The 25613-nt window shown below is 37.0% G+C and overlaps 1 protein-coding gene across 3 annotated transcripts; it reads right to left on the minus strand.

Moving 5' to 3' along the window:
• Nucleotides 1-5245: 5245 nt before the first annotated feature.
• Nucleotides 5246-10954, minus strand: LOC122297706 (wall-associated receptor kinase-like 1). 3 transcript variants are annotated; one of them, XM_043107845.1, is made up of 5 exons: nucleotides 10841-10954; nucleotides 10173-10550; nucleotides 8627-9642; nucleotides 7920-8096; nucleotides 5246-6910 (listed from the first exon to the last, which is right to left on the minus strand). In XM_043107845.1, the coding sequence occupies exons 3-5, from the start codon at nucleotides 9591-9593 to the stop codon at nucleotides 5646-5648; spliced, it is 2409 nt and encodes an 802-aa protein (XP_042963779.1). In that variant the 5' UTR covers nucleotides 9594-9642; nucleotides 10173-10550; nucleotides 10841-10954; the 3' UTR covers nucleotides 5246-5645. The 3 variants fall into 3 exon arrangements, with proteins under 3 accessions (XP_042963779.1, XP_042963780.1, XP_042963781.1); XM_043107846.1 differs by having other exon boundaries at nucleotides 10173-10278; nucleotides 10841-10907; XM_043107847.1 differs by lacking the exon at nucleotides 10173-10550 and having other exon boundaries at nucleotides 10841-10947.
• Nucleotides 10955-25613: the final 14659 nt, after the last annotated feature.

Here is a 25613-nt window from a genome sequence, read left to right on the forward strand (position 1 = left end):
TCTATAGCAAGTATATGTTCCCACAGTTCATAATAATGTCATGGATTATTAACAAGATATGATATGCCATGACAAGTTAAAAGAAATTCAATACTCTTTCTCTGAGAAAAAAGGGAATCATATAGTTGATTGTACTAATAGTTTTGGTATAGCATTTTCCACTGACAGTGTGATATTTGCATGGATGAGGCATTAGCAAACTTAAATCTACTAATATGCAATCTGGACCTGCAATAGCAGGGGGCATAGAATTGGTACTAGCTTCCAAATGTTTATCCGAGGGGAATAGATATTGCTTGATGTTGACATTGACCGAGTTGTGCATTTAGAGTCAAGAAAACTAAATACACAAATATGTTATATAATATGATTGGCAAGAGTAGAAGCATTAAAATTAATATTTCTGGTATGCTTCTATAATTTCAATACTATAGAAGCTCCCCCACCTTTTAGCTTTAGTCAGTAATTTTTAACCCATTAAGTCCATCTGTAAAATTTGACAGCTTTTGCTGTTTTACACTTTCAGGAGCAATTTGCCACCAAGCTATGTGGATTCATATTGGTAAATCTGAATGTCTTGAGAAGACATCCAAAGCAACCAGTTCTACACGAATGCTCATTTAATCTGTCTTTTTTCCTGCTCTGCACTTATCCCATTGTCTGTACTTGGATAGTGTGCTTACAAACGTGTTAGTTAAGTTCATGGCCTTCAAGTAAACACCCTTATTCAATGAATGTATGAGATTTTCTGTATCATAGGTGTAAGAACACTGTTGGCAGATTTGTACTAGTTGTTGGTGGTTATGTATGTAAGTTGACAGATTATTAACCCACAGCATATACAATCTGTTGTTGATATTTTGACTGGGTAGCCCTTCCTTTACACCAAATTGTTGTTCATGAGCTATTGTTGGAATAAGTGAGTTGTTGTTGAATAACAGGTTATATATGCATCAACTGCCTATAGCCAAGAAGTATACTGCATCCTAAGAACTATAGTTCTCATTTTGAACTATATATATAGTTCAAAAACATGTTATATATGCATCCTAAGAACTATACATGTGACTAGAAATCTGGACATTTATAGAGTGTCCAGTTGGTGACAAAACAGATTTTGGGTAAAATACCCATGTCCTCTAAACCATTTTTCATGGTAAAAAGTATACTGCCCACCTAATTTTATACGTGGGAAAAAGTTATACCAAATGCTGCAATTGGACTACCACAAATATCCCACACATTTGTTGGTCAAAAATAGGATTTCCACCACCACATTTCACAATCAATACACGTTTCCCACCAAATGGAATCAGAACACAGTGGCGTTTTTCCACCACTTTAACACGCAGCCTAAAACTTATTCTTAGGATCACAACAATCCCATGTTTAGCCGCTTGTGAAGAACGAATATAATGGAAAAAAATCTTTACCCACGATTAGCAGTCACGGGTATAACGGCAAAAATTCTTTACCCACCATATTTGCCACCAAAATAAACCATCCCAAAAAGCTCTATAGCCAAGAAGTGTTGGATGTGGAAACACTTTAACCCACTAAACTGTCCACTGCATGATGGATGGCATCAAATTTTTCCCGAGTACTGATTCCATGCATATAGGCTTTTTTCCACCAAAAGTTTTCAACCCAAATTTAACTATAGCCAAGAGGTAGTGGATGGGGATACGTTTTATGTCACTTACTTTTCCACAGAGTTATTTGTGGATAAAAGACATTACCGACTTGTGCTCGCATGGAAAAAAGCTCTGATTGCACCACATTAGTTTGGTTGGCAACATAATTTCCCACGGAGGAAACTACCTTTTCACACTATTAGTTTTCATGGAATAAACTTAGTTTTTGCCACGAAATGAGGTAATGGTGGGTAAATTATCTATGCTCATGAAGTATATGCCACGAAGGAGCCACCAGAGGAATTGGTGGGATTAATTTTTATCTCATGAATCCATTACTTATTCCCACCAATACGTTTCACGGCAAAAACTCCAATTTGTTGTAGTGCCTTCTTTTAAACAAAAAACCAACAGCTTTGGGACCCACATAAAAAAATCTACTTTTTAATTGTGAGCCTATTAATTTTTTAAAAAACATACGCTGGTCTTGCAAATTTTATAATCGTATTTAGCATTAATATATATATATATGTGTGTGTGTGTGTGTGTGTGTGTAAATTACCATCTTTTTTTGCTTTTAAGAAGTGGACCGGTTCCCTTGATGAGCCAAATTAAGGGGAAAATAAAGCTTAGCTAGATTACCTTGGCAACTTTCAGGTCCACCCGGGAGGTATGGGTTCCCTTGATAACCACCGGAGCAATTGCAACGATACCCGGGACCGTTGCTGGAATTGTAACAATAACTGTGGGGTGCCTTACTGTCACATGGCTTGGGCAAGCTGAAAGCAGAATGGAGGTCGGCGGCATGGGACAGGGCACACAAAGACAGATAGAAACTTGGGGCACACGAAGACATGAAGACTTGAGTTTAGTTGATGTCGTGGGCTGCTGGTGGAGAGGCCTGCTGGTGGGTCAAATCAAACAATAAAGAAGTTGGGCCGTATGGGCCATAAGCTGCAGAGAGTGATCCTTTAAGTAAACTGTAAGGGCCTTTAGCCCAATTAGATTAAGGACTTTTTAGTAAAATACATATTGTAGTACATAAAGTCTTTGTAGGAGATTTAACCTATCATCTGGAATATTCTACTGTTTATCGCTACTGTGGAGGTCCTTTCCCTCAAAGAAAGTGTTGCTACTGCCGTGAGGCTTTTATCAATATTACAATTCCTTATACATTCCATTATATTCACTACTACTATTATATTCTATTACAAGTGGTATCCAAGAGCCCAGATCCTGCTATCCTGAAACTCCAATGGCCGAAGGCACTAGATTGAAGGACCTGCATGAAGGGTTTTCATCATTCAAGAAATCAACTGAAGCATACATAAAAAATTCTGAATCACAATTTACCAATATCAGTATTGAGCTGCAAGCAGTCTGAATGCAAATGGAAACCATGATGCACCAGTTTCAAGCGTTCGCTTCTGAGATGCAAAAATCACATGCAAAAAGCAGTAACCATGGAGAAAACAGTGGACAACACATGCTACCTCAAGCGGGTGACATGTAGCCCAGATCCGTACGGATTGACTTTCCAACATTTGATGGGGATGATCCACAAGGCTGGCTGTACAAGGTAAAACAGTTCTTTGCATTTCACAATACTTTACCTCACCACCGTTTACGTTTGGTATCATTTCACATGGTGGGAAAGGCTTTGGTTTGGTTTCAAGGCCTTGATGAGTCTGGTTTGTTAACTGAATGGGATGATTTTGTGAATGCTTTACTGATTCGTTTTGGCCCTAGTAGCTATGATGATCCGGTTGAACAAATTACTAGACTAAGGCAGATGGGTTCGGTTGAGGAGTATAAGACTGCCTTTGAGCTGATTGCCAATAGGCTAAGGCGTTTGGATGAAAGTGACAAACTAAGTTGCTTTATCAGTGGATTAAAAGACGATATCTGTTTGACGGTTAAAATGTTTAACCCTCACACACTACTCACAGCTTATAGGCTGGCTAGAATTCAAGAAGAAAAACTATCCCTCCATAAAAAGCCAAACCCACGACCAAACTTGCCCGAAAATGTTGAACCAGCCTCATTCAAATAACAACCACCACAAAATCCCAACCCTTCAGAAAATCACCAACCATATAACAAGGCAATAGTACCAGTGCAGAAAATCAGTCCAAATCAAATGAAAATAAGAAGAGAAAAAGGCTTGTGTTACCATTGCGACTCGAAATGGCACCCGGGGCACCGATGCAATAGCCCAAAACTTTATTTAATTGAAGAAGTTGTAGAGGATGATGAGGAGATAGTGGAAGACATGGGTCAGTGTTCTGTCCAGATTGACAAAGAAGGTGTGTGTGAGGTCAAAAAGGACATGCAAAAGACTCCAGAGATTTCCTTACATGCTATTATTGGATCGTTGGTCCCAAAGACTATGCGGGTGAAGGGGAAGATTGGCCCTAAGTGGGTCGTTATTCTCATTGATTCGGGAAGTACCCATAATTTCCTGGATCCAGCAGTGCTCTCACGGGTTTCCATACCCATAATAGCGGAGGATAAGGTCAGGGTTAAGGTGGCTAATGGGGAGTTAGTAGACAGTGAAGGTAAGGCGAAGGGAGTACAAGTGGGGATTCAAGGAGTTGAGTTTTTACTGGATATGTATGTTTTAGTGTTGGCAGGTTGTGATATGGTTTTGGGCATCCAATGGTTATAAGGATTGGGGCCAATCCTTTGGAATTTCAAGGAGTTAACTATGCAGTTTACTTACCAAAACATGCAAAAGAAGCTAGAGATTCAATCCCAAAAAATGTTTGAATAGTGGTGATTGATGATGTCCCAAAACTCTATGCAATCACAATCCGAAAACTTATTTTCTTTAGTTGTATTTTTATTATTTTGACTTGACGCAACATTTGAACAAATATAATATTTTAATGACAATATTTAATATTAGTTTCATATTTAAATTTACAGTTTACTATAACATAAGTACCATTTGAACGTAACATACCCAGTTCAAACGGTACTTTACAATTTATTACGTACCTTTCGAACGCATTTTAGCTTCCGTTCAAACTACCAAACAAAAACATTCAAATGGCTTGAGAGCCGTCAATTTCGTTCGAATAGATTAAATTGCTGATTCAATAACTCCTTTGTCCTTTGGAAAATTACAAAAAAACAAAATAAAAAACAATGCCACCCCCAAACGTACCTATCTTATTGGCTCCTCCCTGATCAATGATCTTTCTGCATCGATCACACCTAGCTTCCTCAACTTTCATCACTCTTTATTATATACTCCATCCACCTCATAATCATTTGTCACTTTTTCAATGTCACTCGTGATTACATTTTCCCTTTGTTTTATTTTATAAAAATAAATTTTTAAATTAACATGAATTTTTAAATTTATATCAATTTAAAAATTTATTTTTATGAAATTTTTTATGACTAAAATAATTTTTTAAAATAATTATAATACCTAGTGATTGATCATGCTAGCTCTTTTGAAAGCGACACATATGGATGAAATAATTAGACCAGTTCAGCTCCCCAGACTTTTGCTAGTTAATGGAGGACGACATGATTTGCTTTCAAGGAACTTAATTAGAAGAATATTCCCATGATCACTTCGAGAATTTATATACCCAAAGTATCCAGCAAAGCATTGACTTTTCTAGAAAGTATAAATTCTTTCAACCCCAAACACTAATATTTAAGTTACAATAAATCTACCCATGCATAATCCACAAATAAAAACTTAGAACACACATGTCGAAATTAGGACAACTTTCAAAGCGGACACCTAATTAACCAGTACTACTGGACTTGCTCATACGTACGTACAAAAGCTCTCAATAATGCAAAGCAGACCTTGAGAGGAAACTTTGAACATACCAAAAGATCTATGTGGAGAAAACTTAAACACTGCATGCAAAGAGACCGAAATCTACCATCATCCATTGATTTGGAGGAAGAGGCTGGCTGATTGAGGCTTTTAAGGATTGGACTAATGGATTATCTGCCATCATTTGTTGGTTTTAGTGCTTGATTTCACGTACTATCCAAGGTACTTGTGGAAGAACAGCCAACGCCAACATCAATGCTTAAAGAGTGTGGGTATGTACTAAGCAAATACTCACTCTCTTCTGTATTGAGATCGGCTTCTTTCCTTGTTTGCTTTTCCTTACCTCTTAGTCCATCTAGCATCACCGCCACTTCCGTCATAGTAGGCCTATCATCTCTTTTGCACATTTCAAGGCTTGAAGCTTTTTGTGATATTTTTACTGCTTCCAACTCCATTGAGACTTCTTGCATTGTAGGTCGTTTCTTCCCATCCAAGTTTAGGCACCTTTTTGCAAGGTTTGCGACTGTAATAAGCTCTTCTTTTACAGCTTCCTTTAGAACTCGTCTATCAAGAATATCAAACAAATTGTTTTCTTCCATCGAGCAAATAAAATATGTGGCTAAACTTTTAGCTTCTGGTGTCCTTGTCAACGAGATAGCCTTTTCTCCAGTTAAAAGCTCAACAAGGACAACACCAAAACTATAAACATCACTTTTTTGTGTAAATTGACTTGACTGAAAATACTCCGGGTCCAAGTATCCAAAAGTTCCATGCACTAGTGTAGTCAAGTGAGTTTGATCAATAGCAACGGATCTTGAAGTCCCAAAATCTGCTACTTTTGCTCTGTATTTATCATCTAAGAGAATGTTCGTTGACTTAATGTCTCGATGGTAAATGGGCAATGAAGCTGCTGAGTGTAAATAGTATAGAGCTCCTGCAATTTCTGTGGCAATTCGTAAGCGCATATCCCATGTTGGTGGAAACTCTTCATTTTGGTCACTTAGATATTTCGAGAGAGTTCCATTAGGAACAAATTCATACACTAGTAAAGGCACTTCTGTCTCTAAGCAACAACCAAGTAGTTTAACAATGTTCCTATGATTAATTCGTGAAAGAACGACAACTTCATTAATGAATTCTTGAAGCTTTCCTTCATTAATTATCTTTGATTTTTTCACAGCAACGATTCTTCCATCCTCTAACATACCTTTGTAAACGGTGCCTTGTCCACCTTGACCAAGTATTCTGTTATCATTAAAATGGTCAGTGGCCTTCTCCAAGTCCTTTGAATTAAATAATTTCGTGTTCGCGACATTCAGTTCACTTTGAGATATTTGTTGCTGTAACAACAGTCCGCCATTTCGTTTAAAGAACTCCTGCCTACGTTCAATCCTTTTCCTTTTCTTTACCACTTTGTATGACCCCCATCCACCAATAAGCAAAAATAATATCCCAAGGCATGTACTAGCACCTGCTTAACTCAAAAAATTAATAGGAAAAAAATTACGCCACAGTTGGGTTATTAATTTATATATATTATTAATAGGTAATTTTATATTAAAATTGTTAATGGAGAGACATGTTCTCTAAATGCTACAAATTAAGCCTAAGATGCAAAATCTCCATGCCGATGTGCCAAAAATATTTTAAGATACTATAGTACTTTTTGAAACTTCTTTTTTCATTTAGGATGAGTACTCTAGCTAGCAATATTAAAGAAACTTATAAGAGAAAAATGTGTTTTCTATTAATATTCGGGTCTTGATCATTGATTTCGCTAACATTGATTTGGCCAATAAATTTTATTTTTATTGTTTTTTTTTTTATAGGAAAACCAATATCATTAATACAGGGAAACATTACAAGTTTTTGAGGGATAGTGTCCTAGTTTTATTGATTGCCTTGAGTACTTCCAATTAAGTTGCCATGAAGGAATATGCTATATACAAAAGAAAAACATGGGGGTTTAATTACCATTTACAAAAGGATTGATTTGGCCAAGGTATAATCATAAAGAGTATGGTGTTAATCCTTACGAGGTTATATATACTATTGTAAATTTGGTGTTTAACATACTATTTATTACAAAAAAAATAAAATATCAATATATACTATTTTATCGAAGTTGATGTAGCATGAGTTTTCTACATCAACAGTGTATTTTATGTGCTACTAAATTAAGAAGCTTATATATAAATTTATTCCTATATTTAAATCAGCATCCGAGAGGACAATTTACCTATACCACATTGACATTTGGGTCAAGATGAGTTATACTTTTTACTCGAAAGTGGTCTCGAATTCTGACTTTTTTCAACCAAATGATTATTGGGAAAACAAGTGGTGATGAGGTTGGATAGCCAAATCCTTAAATTTATGTAATTTAAAAATTAGAAATTAAGCGAAAAATGAACAAAAAAGAGTTTAAAAGATTATAGTATGCACTATATTATATTTAATTAATTCTAATACATACGTACCGAGTGCAATAGGAATCATTCTAGATTGGCTTTCTTTAGCTCTGCAACCTATTCCGGGTGGCATCATCCCATCTCCTTCGAACCCATGTCGACAAGTACATGTGTAATTTCCATCTGTGTTGTTGCATGTTGCATTACCAGCACAAGGTTTCGGAAGCGAAATGCACTCGTTGATATCTGAGACAGTACAGCGATGCAGACACAAGAATTATATCATACATATAGAAATAATATATACACATAATATATATATATATATATGTGAGAAATGATTTATGTTGTCTGAGGCGGTGTAAATCAATCTCGTGTACTCCTTTTAAAAAAAATTGATAACTTTGAGACTCATATGAAAAATCGTGGGCCTAATTTTTAACAAAATACAAAAGAAATATGCAAGTCTTACATATCACATATATAACTATATCTAGCATTACTATATATATATATATTAGATATTACCATCTGCATACTAAATTATTGATGAGCCAAATTAAGGGAGAAATAAGGCTGGAAAATGATTTACACAGTATTTTTTACAACAGTACTATACACAACTATATTTTAAATTAATGGTATTTTTGTAAAACACTTTATAAAAATATCCTCATCTTACAATATTACTGTGAAATATTTTATAAAAATGTGTTATGTGTGCATCATTATTCCTGCTAGCTAGAAATGATCAAAACGAATATCATGATTATTACCTTGGCAACTCTCAGGTCCACTAGGGAGGTATGGGTTCCCATGATAACCATCGGAGCAATTGCAACGATACCCAGGGCCGTTGCTGGAATTGTAACAATAACTATTCGTTGCTTTACATGCATAGCTATCCTTTTTTTTCTTAGCATCTTCGCATGCCTCATTTCCAACTGCCCAATCAAGCACCAGTGTTACATCCTCTCTATTCTTCAGATCTTTGAAATCTGAGTATGAAAAGTTGTATGCTTGTTCTTCCAATATAAATCCATAAGCACATTCACCGATGCCAATAGTTTTCGTGTCGTCGCTCAAGCTCCGAACACTTAGATTAAATTCGGTCGCTCCTTTCGGGATTTCTGTCTGACAACAGCCAATCCCAGAGCATGACCCGTTAACCACATCGGTGGCATGGTCGTTACAGAGTGACAAGCATCCAGTCGTGAAGCCCTCCTGTTCCACAGAGCCTTGAATAAACGAATAAACGCCACAACCCACGGCAGTGATCTTGTTCCTCTTATTTGAGACGCGAAAATTTGACAACTTGAACAAGGCAGAGTTGCCACTGTAGCTGATAGTTAGGGCGGAATTTTTGCTATTTGGTGAGGACGGTCCCTGCTGGCATCTTGTGTAAGGATCATGTTTATTGCATGCTTTGGGGTTGGCGAATTTACAAAGACTGGCAACGGGGTTTGAGACTCGCAGTTCACCATCCACTATTGATATGTTCTTGACAAACATATCAGGGCGCAGAGATGGTTTTCGAGGATGCGATATGTTGTTACAAGTGATGTTAAATGTTGAGTCAAGGTAACAGCCCTCGCTTGTTCCAAATGGGTAGGGGATGTCAACTTGTCCACATCTACGCTCACATGATAAATTGGGTTTAGATGCTGCTGGTGCTACTAAAATTAATATGATCAGTACCCCAAGTACTAGCAGAGGATGCAAAAGCTTTCCATTGAAGGCCATGGTCTTCCTTCAATTCCTGTGCTTTCTTAAAAATTAATCTTTCCTTGTGCTGCAGACAACGTCGAATAATTAGAAAAAATATAGACGGTATGGAGTCAAGGTAAAAAAAAAAAAAAAAATGGGAAAAAAAAAGCCTAAAAGATAGAGGTATAACCCAAAAAGTATTTTGTAGCAACGACCAACAACAAACAACCTTGCACATTTAACTATGATGCATGGCAGTTCGAGATTGAAGAATTATAGATATGGCGTTGACAACAAGCAGTGTAAGTTCATGTAGAAGAGAGGAACAATGAAAAACAGGCAGTCGTAGCTGCAGACTAACTACATAAACATGCAAATATCATAATGCAAATATCATAAGGCCAGACTTTTGGTACATCAAACACAGATAACGGAACCTGGCAAAGATTACAAGGGACAGTACTGTTCAAAATAGATGATATTTTAAACTTAAGATTATCTGTCTCCTTCAATGTCAGAAAAGAAAGACGGATTATTGTTCTGAGCACTAAAAGAGATATAAGTAATTGCATGAGAAGATAACTCTCCATATATAGCTGGGTCTATGATCCTCACCTGTCGTTGTTGAGCACCACTTTGGAACATCATGAGGTGCCCAAGAGCGAAGATACATAACTAGGCAGATTTCCCCTTAGTGGCCGTAGGGCCGACTACTCCAAAGCTGTCAATATCATTTTTTTGAGAAAATTACACTTTTTAACAGCCTCGAATTTTCAAGTTGAAAAGTCAGTGTACCGAGCCGAGCTTCATGAATCACCCGTAACAAAACACTGAAACTACTTCGACTTCATATCAGATTTAAGATTAATTTCCATCAACAACCTGGTCATGATCTAGTTAGCATATTACTCTGTCTCGGAACTTTGACATATGGCTTTAATTAGCATGAATTCACGTGGTCTCTACTCTTTGCATCAGTATTGTGATTATCTCCTACATAAACATGCACATATCATAAACATTTTCAGGAAAAACAAGCAGCTCGAGTTGTAGAAGAGAAAAACAATGAAAAACAGGCAGTCGTATATCATAGGACTTATGATATATACACCAAACACAAAACGAGACCTGGCAAAGATTACAAGAGACTGTTCTTAAATTGATATTTTGAACTTTAGATTATATGTCTGATCCTTCATTTTCAGGAAAGTGAAACGGATTTTTTTTCGGACGAGCACTAAATTAAAGAGAATTAATTGCATGAGCTGGTCTATGATCCTCACCTCTTTCGCGTTCTTGAGCACCTAGCTAGCCTCTTTGGAATATTATCAGCCACTTCCTTCAGCTGCCACGCTCTCTCTTCATCTTTCGCTCTACGTCCTTCAAGAACTTTAAACAACCTATTATCCATTTATAAACAACGCAGACTAGCCAATGTCCTCCAGCCAATTTACAATTTTTTTTTTATTATTATTATTTAATTTCCCTTTAGTGGCCGTAGGGCCGACCACTCCAAAGCTATCAATACCATATTTTTGAGAAAAATACGCTTTTTAACAACCTCAAATTTTCAAATCCTTCAAACTATATATTAATACAACAAAATTGACACCAGCTGATATATATAAGTCGATCTCTAATTAAAAACAAAACCCTCAAAATAGCATACTTGTTCAATTTTGGCTTTCAAGATGAATGAAAAATAAAGAATATGGCACAATTCTTGACGGTCGAATTTTATCAATAGTTTATATTTTTCAGATCATTAATTTTAGGATGCAATATTTTAATATACGTACTACGTACTTTTAGAGTGCAGATAATTGGTTGTTGAACGGTGTTCGATCTGTAGGACAATTAATTCCACCCTTTGCCGTAATATTGATCTTCCTGTAATAGTTATGGGACCGATCTTTTCAAAGCTATAGATTTTTTTTTTTTTTTTTTTTTTTTTTTTTTTTTTTTTTTTTTTTTTTTTAAGGGGGAAAGCTACACTTTTTGCACCTTCAATTATCAAATGTTTCCCATTTTATATGATCATAAATTATATATCAAAATCACACGTTATATCTTCTAATTATAAAAAATAAAAAATTCGAATCCATGGAAACGCAAATTATAACATTGACCCCACAAGTCTGCAAATAACATTGACCCAATCGTCATTGACTAGAAAATAAGTCTGCATGCTGCAAACGCCAAAGGTGGAACCAAGTTAAACAATTAGTTAAGGTAATGAAATAAAAGATTACTTCTTTTCTTCTTTAAAAGAAAATTTTGTTTGCTTCTGATCTACTTATGGAGGAGGAAAACTCCATACATCTGAAGATTAATTAATTTGCATGTCATTTATAAAGAAAACAAAGCAAAATTTACACCTCAAATGTTTTATATTTACATATCAAAGTATTAAAACAAAAACAATTTACACTTTTAAGTGTACTGCTCATTCAATTTCAACCATTTAGATTGACAATCAGATCTTCACAAAATATTTACATTGTAAGTTTTTTATAGTTTCGATACAATGTTTCACTTTTAATAATTTAGAGTACAAAGTGTAAAATTACCAGAAGCAGCACGCAGGTGCAAAACCATGCATGTTGGATGCGACCAAATTATCAAGTATAAACCCTAATTAATAACCCAATTTATAAACCCTAATTAATTTCCCAATTAACTTTTTATTTTTCTTTGGTTTTTGAAATCCTTCTAATTCCAGAATGAAAAGCGATATTTAGTAGGTTCACATGATGTACGTGATTGAGGATAATCATGTACTAGATGTCTATACCTTGCAAGCGGAAAAAGTTAGAAATGTCAATATCGTTCACAATTTCTTATATATGCGCCCATTAGGTAGGAAAAATTAATGATCATCTTGCTGTCCAATTAACTTTTCGTGCCCACGTGATTGGTCCTACATGATGTCTGATCATCCATGTCTGACATCAGAGTCATTCGTCATTATTATTTTCTGTAAGAAATTAATTAAAAGGGGAAAAATAGAGTTATGATCAGCACTATACAAAAATAATGTAACGATCGATAATTATGAATAAAAAAAAAAACAAAGTTTAATTTGTACGTGGCCCATTTTTTAGTGTTTTGAGCAATTCATTTTAATTTTCGTCATAAATGATAAATTATATTAATTTTCATATCTAAAACAAGCATAATATAATAATTTAGAGTATCAAATCTAGATATTTTAAATCTGTTCTCCCATATATATAAATATATATATTATGTATGTATGTCATGATCTCAACATCAATATAATAAGAATATATCCAACCAAATGTAAAATCACTAGAACAAAAAAGAGGTTTGGGAAAGTTAGAAGGATTGGAAAGATCAGAAAGATAGAAAGAAGAAGAAATTTGAGGGAAACCATTTGGAAAGATGAAAAAAGAAAAACCAGAAAATGGAAACACATAAAACGTAATTAGTTATTTTGACCCACAGGTCTGTGAAAGCTAACAAAATAAGCTAAAGAAGAGAAAGCTATTGTCCACAAAATATGATCTCTTTTTCAAAAGAAAAGTAGGAATGAAGAAATTAAAGCAATGCTTTTAACTTTGGATAAGCAAAAGATTCCACAATCCCATCATTGTGGACTATTACAATTAAAGTAGCTATCCATGCAGCAAATACCAAAAAACATAGAACCAATTAATTTAAACAATTAATTTCTACTACGTTGGGAAACAAAAAACAAAAATTCAAGCAATTGATCAGACAAAAGATATCTTATCCAAAAATAAAAGTAGTAAAAAAAAATGAATTAAGCCATCATGTTAATTTATAACTAACAAAGCAAATTAAAGATTCTAACGTATAATAATAATTTAAGAGTTATCTCAATTATGGAATGACTCCTAAAAGAAATCTTTCTTTTATTTTAGAAGTGTCCCACTAGCACTTTTATGGTTTTTAAGAGTTCAAGTAGGCCTAAAGTATATACATGTAATCACAGATTCAACTGGAAAAAAAAATGATAAAATCTCTATCAATTACTAAGAATTTCTCTTCCCGCCCCGACCCATGCTGAGTAGGATGAACTATCCAAATTTTCAAGTATTGCAAAACTTGTAAACTATCCAAATTGAGTACGTTCTTATATATTCTGGTTAGGAATATAATACAAATAATTAATGATGTGTTTGGTAATTGAGATAAAATAAAAAATTCTAAAAATTTCTCACAATTTCCTTCCCATACAATATTACTTAAATATAAAATATTTTTTAATCATTTTTTAAACATCTTTAACCATTAAAAAAATAAAAAATATCTATAAATTTACTAATAATCACTTCCTTAATTAATAAAAAATTAAAAAATTAAAAATATATAAGTGAGTATATTTAGTGGACATATTTAAAACTCATATTATCATTTTTCAATGCTCATCGTCTTCCGTCCCACCATCAATCGACCCATTTTTGTGGGTCAAGTATTGAATGTCGACGTCCCACTAGTGACAGTACCAGTCGCAATGCCCTCAAGGAAACTTATTCGAGCCCGGATGATAGCCCTAACAAGAGCATATCTAGATAATGATAAAAATAAATTATTAACTTTAGTCCCACAAAATATATGATCTCTTCTTCAAAAGATCAAAAGCAATGTTTTTCAGTACTTTTGGATAAGCAAAAGATTCTCACTAGCAAATTAAAGCTTATAAAGCAAAAGATTCCCAACATGTTACAATTTATGACTTATAAAGCAAATTAAAGCTTCCCACGTACAATAATTATTTAAGAGCTCAATCGTGGAATGTGTCGTAAAAGAAGTCTCTTTTCTTTTCTAAGAAGTCTCCCACTAGCACTACTTGTATGGTTTTTAAAGATTTCAAGTAGGCCCAAATTAGATACATGTAATTACTGATCCAACGGGAAAAAGCGATAAAATCTCTATCAATTACTAAGAATCTCTCCACCTGCCCCATGCTGAGTAGGATGAAGAGATATAGATCATGTCGTTATTTGGATTAACAATTTAATTAAGGAAGGTTTCTATTAAAAATAAATTATTCAAACGAAAAAGAATATGAGTATCAAAATTGCGTTAAAGGCAATGGGATTAATTTGGAAATGTCGTGCAACGCATGATGTTAATTAATTAATTAAAAAATTCTATTCTAACAAATTTATAATTTCACAATATTTTTGTTCAACTTTTTCTCCCCACTTTCTCAAAATCTAATAAAATACCTTAACTCAAGACTATTTCATCACTATTTGTAGATAATTTTATTACTATTAACTTAGTTCTAAGATACTTCAAGTGTCCAAACAAGTCCTAATTAATCTACAATTTCTCATGCCATCAGTTTAAACTTTTGAAAAAAGTGATGATTTCACATGATATATATAAGAGCAAAGGTCCTGAGTATGAATTATGAGTATTCTATATATGCTCGATCAATTTAACTAAATATTCCACGTATTGAGCTTACTAGCTCATTAAGAAAGAGTTTGACCCACATGTGAGGTAAAACGCTAAAAATATAATACAAATAATTAAATTTAAAATTTTTTACTAGTTTAAACTATGGAATAAGTGTTTGATTTCACAATACTTTCTAATAAAAAAACTAATAAAATTGTTGAGTGTTTTTCATATTTGGAAATTATTCAATTTGGACGTACTGTTGAGTGTTGTTCATATTTATAAATTAATTCCACCTTTGTAATATTGTTCGTATATTAATTAATAAAAAGTAGTATTTAGGGATAAGTAAGCATGCATTGGTGACGGAAATTCTCCACTTTTAAAACAGCAAATGGGGTAGTACTGATGATCACAACGAAAACGCAAATTATAAAAAAACCAATTAATTATACAAGTAATTACTTCGATCCGGCCATATGTATACACATCATGATCATGTCTGCAGAAAGCTAGCTAGATAAACAATGAAGTAAGGCAAAGCAAATTATCCAGCAAAACGTGTCTTATATATACAAAGCCAAACGTTTATTCATATGGCCTGGATCACTGAAATAGAGAAACTGCACTGAAATGGGAAATTGCATGAGAGGAACACGACAGCTTCCATCACAGTAGGTCAATGATCGACCTCGCATTTCGCTTTTGAACACCTCTTTAGGATATTAGTCACCTTCTTTTTTTCCCCCTTTTACTGCCAATCATCAGATCAAAGTAAGTTGTGAAAGAAAATATATCTGAATATTTGTCGTGTAACTGGATATGATATTAGTTAGAAATGTGTTTGAAGTATAATTAAGATGGCTTCGAAAAATATTGTGGCTGTTTTAAATTTGACAAAGTTTTGTGGTATGGTTTTGGTGACTGAAACTATTAGGATTCAAGAAAATTAATGTAGATAACTGGATAAATTGGATAAAATCTCAATTGAAAACCTATATATATGCATGCATGGTACTGTAAACTGCCGGTCCAAACAACGTATAAAATTTATGAACATTCTATATATTCATTGGCAATCATTGACCTTTTTTTTTTTTTTTTTTTTTTTTTTTATCAAAGAGCCAGTAGCCACCCATCTAGTAGCCCTGTCCCAAGTTTATTAAAAAGACCCTCACTTTCGGCGGAGGAATACCAAAAAAGAAACTCAAAGAACCAAAAGAACCAAAAAATTACATCTCTCTAATAGAAACCATCCCCAACCGATCCATGCGGATCAAGCCTCTAAGACGACTATTCTCGAAATCCAAATCCAAAAAGTCACACACCACACCCTGTACACCCTCTTTTGCCAAAAAATCCGCTACCACATTCGCTTCCCGAAAAATATGTCGAAACCTAGCACTTATCTCCCTAGAAATCCCCTAAATCTCATCCCAATACTCCCATAAAAACCATAGTCTACAAACTCCAGATGTAACCCAATCCATAACAACCAAAGAATTAGATTCTGCTAACACATTCTGAAACTTTAATTGCTTACAAATTCGCAAACCATCAAGTAATGCTCGACATTCAACAACCGTATTCGAAGCAATACCATAATTATGAGCAAAACCAACAATGCATCTACCCCTAGAATCCCGAATAATACCTCCTCCACCAGCCTCTCCCAGATTATTTCGAGCACCCCCATCTACATTCAGCTTCACAGTTCCGACCTCTGGCATCTCCCATTTGATATACTTTAGTTGCTTGTTACATGTTGGAATGATTGGTAAGTTCAACCTTTGCATAATTTCATAATCCCCTGTTTTTATTTTATGAAAGCTTTGTACCGAGCAGCAGGCTTCTTGTAGGAACCATTTTGTTGAGGGAAAAATGAGCGTATTGGCATATTCTTGTGAAAACCTGTGTAAAATAGTGTTGTAACAAGTGTTGTTGCGGAAAGGCTTGAAGTGCTCATAATTGGTCAAAGAAGGCGACTTCGCTCGACCCTCGCTCGACTGAGCGCTCGAGCGAACTTAGGCAGATTGCACCGCTCGACCTTCGCTCGACATACAGCTCGAGCGAACTCAGGCAGATTCAACCGCTCGACCCTCGCTCGAGCGAACTCAGGCAGAGTCGACCGCTCGATACGCGCTCGACAGGTCGCTCGAGCGAATTTTGGCAGATTGTGGCCCTCGACCTTCGCTCGACACTTCGCTCGAGCCAATGTTCCAGATCTCTTACAATGTAGGGTTTTGAAGCGCCTCATTTGATGGGAACTATAAATAGAACAGCTTAACTTCTGTTCTTTGTGTGGAGAATCAGAGCAAAAACCCTAAGGGCCTCCAAGAACTTCTTAGAGCAACCTCTCCCCCATTTGGTTGATTCTCTCTTGGATAAACACTTCTCCACCACAAAACACACAAAATCAACTCTTACTTGAGTCCATTGAAGTGGACATTTTTGTTGGCCGGAAGAGTCCGGAGCTGCCGTTGATGCAGAGATCGAGAGGTTCTCGTGGGAAGCTATAGGAAGGTCGGAGTTCCGACACTACATGCGTGTAGAGATCGAGTGGGTCACTCGTGGTGTTGCAAGCCAAGTTTAGCTACTACAAAGGTTTTGTGAGTGTCCCTAAATTGGTTGGAACAAACTAAAATTTCAATAGTGGATTTGAGGTGGTGTCTTACACCCGGAGTGGTTTTAGATTTTGAAGATGTTCTTCAAAAGAGTTTCAACTCCGTGAACAAAATCATGTGTTGATTATTTGTGTTATTTGATTCATTTATTAACTGCTTGTTTGATTAATTTTCAAAAGGCCATAAAAATTAGATTACACCTATTCACCCCCCCTCTAGGTGTAGTGTTGTGTAGAACCACTGCTTTTTCAATTGGTATCAGAGCGGGTTCACTCCGCTAGGATTTAGTTCCTGAGTGTGATCCTGCTGTAGTGGTTTAAATGGATAGGTCTCAATCACTCATATCTCCACCATTTTTTGATGGAAGTAACTATGCGTATTGGAAGGTTCGAATGAGAGCTTTCCTTAAGTCTGTGGATGAACGAGTGTGGGCTTCCGTAACAAAGGGATGGAAACAACCGGTTGTATTCATTGAGGGAGTCGAAACCCCCAAGGGTGTGGAAAATTACTCTAGGGATGAAGTCAACGAGTGTAGTTGGAATAGCAGAGGCCTGAATGCGATATTCATGGCCGTGTCCCAGGAGGAGTTCAAGAGAATCTCCATGTGTGAAAATTGCAAAGAGGCATGGGACATTCTTGAGGTTACCCATGAAGGTACCAAGGCTGTAAAGAATTCTAAACTTCAAATGCTAACCACCAACTTTGAAGAACTTAGGATAAAGGATGATGAAACTTTTGATGGCTTCTATAGCAAACTTAATGATATTGTCAATTCTCGTTTTAATTTAGGGGATAGAATTCCTGAGGACAGAATTGTGAGAAAAGTCCTTAGATCTCTTCCTGAGAGGTTTCGTCCCAAAGTCACTGCTATAGAAGAAAGCAAAGACTTGGACAACATGAGAATTGAAGAGTTGGTGGGTTCCTTACAAACCTATGAACATACTCTTCCTATGGATAAGAAAAACAAGTCCATAGCCCTCAATGCTATTAGAGAGGAGTCTGGTGAATCTTCTGACGAACTTGCCATGAGTGACAAGGAGATAGCATTTTATGCTAAAAAATTCAGGAAGATGTTTGCCCAGAAAAACCCAAGACAGGAGAAGAGAAGGTTCAAGGGTTTCAATGGAGGTTCTAGTTCAGAAAACCGAGAAGGGAGGTATAAGCGAGAAACTAGAGCTGTCAATGACAATATTCAGTGCCATGAATGTCATGGTTTTGGTCACATTCGACTTGAGTGTGCGAATTACAAAAAGGCCAAAGAAAAAGCTAATACTGCTTCCTTGACTGATAGTGAGTCTGAGTCAAGTGACTCACAAGAGAGTTCTCCCAGGAAGAAAAATCACAACTACATGGCTTTCACTTCCTCTGTTGCAGGAAAAAGTCATAGCAGTGAATCTGTGGTTGAAATTGAGAGTGTTTCTGAAAATGAATCCGGGGATGAAGATGACTTGCAGGAAATCTATGAGAAGTTGTATAAGGAATGTGTGAAATTGAGGAAACTCAATAAAGCACATATTGAGGAAATAGATTTATGCAAAAGAGAAAATGAAGGACTTCAGGGCAAACTAAGAGAAGCCATTGGTCTAACAGATGAGTTACAAAAGAGGAATGTGTCTTTGGAGGATAAAGTGACAACTCATGAAAATGAGCTAACTTTGTTAAATACTAAGTTGCAGAAATTCTCCATTGAGACAAACCAGCTTGACAAACTCCTAAGTTTAGGAAAGTCCTCTAGTGATAAGAGTGGTCTAGGCTATTTTGAAGAGAATCCTGATGCTCCTTCAAGCTCAAAAGCCTTTTGTAAAAATGTGAGAACCACAGTGTTTGTTCCTGAAATGACTGAGAAAAGGAAGGCTCATCCATCTGAAAAGGGTAAGAAGCCTATGCAAGCGCAAAAGTCTGTTCCTCCTCCCAAAAGACAAGGCGCTCGCAACATGAGCCCCATATGTCATCACTGTGGGAAGTTAGGCCATATTAGACCAAACTGTTTTAAATTAATGAGTCATTTTGTGCATGCTCCTGCATTCGTTAACAGTAGAACTGCTTATCCTTCTGGAAGGGGTAAGAATTACATGAATGACCCCAAGAATGTCTCAACCTTCTTGAGACAAAGAGTTCACAAAGCAAGCCCCGTGTGTCATCATTGTGGTAAGATTGGTCACATCCGACCAAACTGCTTTGAGCTTAGGAGGCACACCAAGAGAACTGAAAAGCCATTCTCAAGAAAATGGATACCAAGGTGGATCATCCAAAAGGGAAAGACGCAAGCCACACATGGTCTTGGTGCTGTAGACTGACAGGTATGCATTACATGCATTTTTGTTTTATTTTTTTGTTGATTTTTTTTTTGTTTCTTTGTTCTTGTTTGCTGCCCCTACATGCACTCCATGATTGCGCTATATAATAGTGGGGTTGTTAATTCTAAAATCTAGGTGCATGTATCTTTTGAGATTTGTATCATATACCTATGTTTTACAAAGGTTTGGAACATGAGTATCTCGTGTAATCTGTGACTGGCATCACACACTTCACTCCAAAATCGGTCAATTGACATTTCACCACTTGTGAGTTTATTGGGGAGGCAATCAAAAGTGGTAGGAAGCTCTATCTTCATACAGAATTGACCACGGGCTAGATGACCTCATCATGGTTCGTTTGCGAAAAAAAAAAATATGTATCTCAAAAGGAAAAGAAAAAGTGAAGTTGTAATTTAAAAAAAAAAAAAAAAGGGGTGAAAAACAGAATGAGTTTTCTGTTTTCTTGAACATACTGAAACAAGTATTTAAACAGAAAGATTCAGGTCCTAACAGCATTAGGTTTGACTTTCTGTATCTTGAATGAGCTTCCCAAGCACTTATGGTTTCATATTCAGCCCAACCCCGTTCACGCCTTACGGTTGAAATTTCTTGATTGAGCAAGGACCGCTTTAAACACGCACGTCTATATTACTTGTGATACTTTGTTTTTCACTGCGTGTTTTATGGGAATATGATGCTCCTCTACATTTGATATGTACTCTTGGTGTGAAAATTGACATTCCCAATATTTGTCCAAGTCATGTGAGTGTTGTGTACTTCAAAACTGGGCAAAATGTGATTTTCTGGTGGTCTCGCTCGACCCTCGCTCGACTCCGCTCAAGCGAAACCCGCTCGACAGCCGCTCGAGGGTTTAAAGTTCGCTCGAGCGAACGACTGTTATAAAACTTGAGCGCCGCTCGAGCCGCTCGAGCAGACTGCTCTGTTTCGTGCTTTTTCCGCCTCCCGTGCATTTTTCTTCCACTTTTCTCAAATTTCTTCGTATAATCAAGTGTTTTACTTCCGGAATCATCTCCAAATCAAGGTAAAGCCCTTTCTCTTTTGTATTTTCGTGATTTGGTGATTTTATTTTGGGTATTTCCGTATAGTTTGAATATGGTGTTCGGATTGGGGGTCTTTGAAGGTTTTTCTTGAAATTGTTCCATTTCTTTTGGTTTATTGAGGCTATTGTGTAGCCATTGTTGGGTTTTGAGTGTATTTAGGCAGTTTTTGGAACTCCCATGGGCTTATGCCCGAGTTTCCCACTTGGATGCACTCCAAGTGCTCGATAAAATGCCTAAATGAAGTTTGTATTCTCTTTTTCATCATGCATTGGCATAGCATTGTCCCCATATCTATTTTATGTCTATCCTAGGTTTGGGACATCGTTTAACTAGGATTGCATTGGGTTTGAAGGTATTTTGGTTTAGATTGTGGCAATTGCTTGCAAATGGATTTGCATGTGGGTTGTCATTGCATAAGAGTCATGCACATGGGTTGGCATTAGCATGCATGTTGATCATGCACATGAGTTGGACTAGGCATTTATCATTGTTTTGCAAAATAAAGAGCGGCATAGGGCATGCACCAAGTTTTACATTGTCGGGTGGCATTGTTGTGTCAGCATGCATGCATTCATCACGTCTTCACATTGCCTTAGCCTTATCTAACGTCGTTGACTCTGTCTACAGCCGAAACCATGTCTCGACGTGTTCGTCCTCGCCAAAACCCCCCTGCACCCGCTCAAGCTCACTTACATAGTGCTAGAGCCCAGGAGTTATATTCTCAGAACTTCTCGCATCGTACTCCCATAGTCGAGCGTGAAGTGGCCATAGGTGAGCTTACCGAGACTATCATTCCCCGCATTTTTTAGTCTCGTCAGTGGCAGGCATTGACTACTGGTCATCCCACTCCTTCTGTGGAGTTGGTTAGGGAGTTTTACTCCAATATTCATGACGTGTCTGTTGATGACTCGTTTGAAGTCAGTCTCTGGAACGTTGTTTTCCGAGTAACTTCGGGCATGATAGCGACTCTGCTAAATGCCCCTCGTGTGTCCTATCCCGAGTTTCCCTACTCACGGACATCTCCTCCTAGTCCACAAGTCATTGCTAGTTGTCTTTGTGGTCGGCCTAGTAGTTGGGAAGGGACAACCCCTATTTCAACTGCTCGTTTTACCCCTGATCACCTCATTCTCAGTAGAATTGTTCTTACGAACTTAGATCCTACTGGTCATAATAGTGATGTGGGTCTTGACCGTGCCCTTCTGCTGTATGCCTTGATCAATGGTGTCTCCATCGATCTAGGAAGTCTTTTGTGTTGGGTTATTATTGAGGCATATCGGTCCTCCAAAATACGAACTGGTTTGCCCTTACCGTGTTTAATCACCCGCCTGGTCCTCTCCCAGTCTGTTGCTTTACATCCTCAGGAGCCTCGAATTGTACTTAAGGCTCCCATTGGTCATAGGACGGTCCAGCTGAGTCGTGCTCACACAACTCCACACCCTCTCCGTGTTGAGCACCCTCCCGCTCCCTCCTCTCAGCCTTCGAGCTCCCGACCATCCAGTTCTCAGCCGTCTACTTCAGCCCCATCCAGCTCTCAGCTATCCTCTTCAGCCCCCGGTTCGTCGGAGCCTAGTCTTCAGCAGGTTCTTGAGTATCTAGCTCGCCTTGACGCCCGGTTCGACAGCCTTGATGTGAAAGTTGATAACCTGCAGCAACTTGTGACTCAACGCTTCAATGACATTGAAAGGCAGCTTAATGAGGATAATGAGGATGCTGATGGTGATGATTGAGCCCCTTGGCCTCTTGTGACAAAAAGGGGGAGATATTGTTGAGGGGGAGTAGTACAGTATTAACTCAGGGGGAGTGTTACTAACACATTTTTTTGTTTTGGGGGAACAACAGCTTTTGGTTATGTCTGTTGATTTATATCTCTTGTTAGCTGCTGATTGTTTGACTAATGTTTCTTGAACTCAATCTATGATTTGTTGCTTAATGAAATATTTCTTTTCTAAAACCTGTACTTGACATGATAGTTCATGAATTATGATTTGAGAATTGCAAATACGTTTTTGTGCATATGTGAATGGGTATGTTTAACCGTTTGCTAAGCGTGTGCAGAAATATTTCAACATGTTCAAGAATATGGATCTAGTTGGGTGTGCTAGGATTAAGTCATATGTATAGGTTAGAGGTTTTGTCACAGAAATGCCAAAGGGGGAGATTGTTGAGGGAAAAATGAGCGTATTGGCATATTCTTGTGAAAACCTGTGTAAAATAGTGTTGTAACATGTGTTGTTGCGGAAAGGCTTGAAGTGCTCATAATTGGTCAAAAAATGTGACTTCGCTCGACCCTCGCTCGACTGAGCGCTCGAGGTGTAGTGTTGTGTAGAACCACTGCTTTTTCACATTTTACTTGCCGAATGATAACGTCAATGCTGAACAGAACTCCTTCTATACGCGATAAACATCTAGACTTCCATAAAGCCCATGAGATCATAATAGGAATGACTCCCCGCAGCCAGCCCACTTGTGTGTTTTTCTTTGCTTTCTGCCACCAATACAACATCATACCCTTCCAGTTTTTGATATGAGGCAGCCGAACATTATAGATTTCTGCAAAGTATCTCCATACCTTTTGAACTTCCGGCCCTGCACATAAAACATGATTCAAAGATTCTACATCTGGAATAACACAACACTGACATTTAGACACTAAAGGAATATTCAGCCGTTGCACTCTTTCATCCGTCGGCACAGCCCCTTTTTTAGCCCTCCAGCAGAAAAAAGACATTTTTTTCTGAACATTAGGCTGCCATAACCACTTCTTCCATTCACAGATTTGTCCCTTTTCTCTAGATAACTCCCAGGCTGATTTCGTTGTAAATTTCCCCTCCACCGTATGCTTCCATATCAACACATCCGAATCATTTGACTTCAACTTTATTCCAGCTTCTTTAATTAATTGCATCACTTCATCCGGAACCAAATCACCAATAACCTCAAGCTTTGGACCCCAGTTATCAAAGACCTCTGCAACCTTAAGGCCAATATTCCCTATTACTGGACAAAAATCATGAAGAGGCCCACAAGCAACCCAATTATCCATCCAAAAATTCACATTCCCATTACCCACCAACCATTTCGAATTTTTAATAACTCTCGGCATTAATTCTGCTACTCCTTTCCAAAACCTTGTCCCCTTTTGCACTTGAATAGCCTTATATACATGATCTTGGCCAATATATTTCTTCTTAAAAAATTCAGCCCAAAGAGAATCTCCCTTCAACAATTTCCAACCATATTTCATAAATAAAGATTCATGCACCTCCATCAAGTCTCTAACACCAAGCCCCCCTTTTTCCACAGGCTTACAAATCACATTCCACGATACCCATTTTCTTTTTCTAATCTTCGAAGAGGAACCCCAAAGAAAATCAGAGAAAATGCTTCTTATCCTGTCATAAATTCCTTTTGGAGTTTTAAAACCGAAAGCATATGAATTGGAATGCTATTCAGTACATGTTTTAGTAGAATAATCTTTCCCCCAAATGATAAAAGCTTTCTTTTCCACCCCGCCAATTTTTTCTGAATCTTCAACAAGAAACCATCAAATAAATTAATTTTGAGCCGACCCACATACAAAGGAATACCAAGATAACCACAAGGCCAACTCCCCTCTACAAAACCCGATAACCTCTTTATATCCCTTTTACGATCCAAACCAATAGAATTAGAAAAATAAATCATTGATTTAGTAGGACTCATCAATTGCCCCGACATCTCTTCATACCGATGTAAAATTTCCATAATCCTTCTAATAGCAACCTTACCTCCATTGGCAAAAACCAAAACATCATCCGCATACAAAAGATGCGAAATAAGTGTTCCACCGCCTGAATGATAACACTTGATTCGACCCATCCTGAATTGTTGATTCACCATGCGCGAAAGAATTTCCTGAGACAAAATAAACAAATATGGTGATAGTGGATCACCTTGCCTTATTCCCCACGATGCCTGAAAGAAACCTTTAGAGCCACCATTCAACATAATCGAGTAACAAGGAGAAGAAATAGCATTATATACTAAATTCCTCCAATTCTCAGAAAAACCCAAACGACGTAAAACTTCCATAAGGAATTTCCAGTTAACACGATCATACGCCTTTGCCATATCAATCTTCAACATCACGTTCCCACCTCGAACCTTTCGATTTATTCCTTGTACCAACTCCTGTGCCAAAGCCATATTGTCAAAAATACTTCTTCCTGAAATAAACGCCGCTTGCTCATTTGAAATAATTTTACCAAGTACCGGAGATAATCTTTGTCATGATTTTATACACCACAGAACAAAGACTAATTGGCCTAAATTGCCCAAAACCAAGAGGCTCCTCCACCTTAGGTAGTAAAACCAATTGTGTTGCTAAGAAAAATTTTGAAAATGGTTGCCCTGCAAAAAATTCCTTTGCCATCTCCACAAGGTCCTCTTTCACAATATCCCAAGCCAGAGAAAAGAAAGAAGCCGAGTAACCATCCGGACCCGGACTGCTGTCTACCGGAATAGACTTTAGAGCCTTCTACACTTCTTCAATAGATGGTTGTTTACACAGTTTTGTATTTTCTGCTGCTGTTACAACCGGATGCAATAATTCCATTTCCGGACCCTCTGTATTAACACTGGAACATGTAAACATCTACTGAAAATAGTTTACTGCTTCCGTATGAATCTGATCACTAT

The sequence above is a fragment of the Carya illinoinensis genome, chromosome 15 (genome assembly GCF_018687715.1).
Source record: "Carya illinoinensis cultivar Pawnee chromosome 15, C.illinoinensisPawnee_v1, whole genome shotgun sequence".
Lineage (NCBI taxonomy): Eukaryota > Viridiplantae > Streptophyta > Magnoliopsida > Fagales > Juglandaceae > Carya > Carya illinoinensis.

Excerpts from the sequence above, each read along its gene's own strand:
- LOC122297706 (XM_043107845.1), bottom strand. The coding sequence starts at position 9,593 with ATGGCCTTCAATGGAAAGCTTTTGCATCCTCTGCTAGTACTTGGGGTA. Across the intron at positions 8,097-8,626 it reads TGGACCTGAGAGTTGCCAAG|ATATCAACGAGTGCATTTCG; the intron begins GTAATAATCATG and ends GTACTGTCTCAG. Across the intron at positions 6,911-7,919 it reads AATGATTCCTATTGCACTCG|GTGCTAGTACATGCCTTGGG; the intron begins GTACGTATGTAT and ends TGAGTTAAGCAG.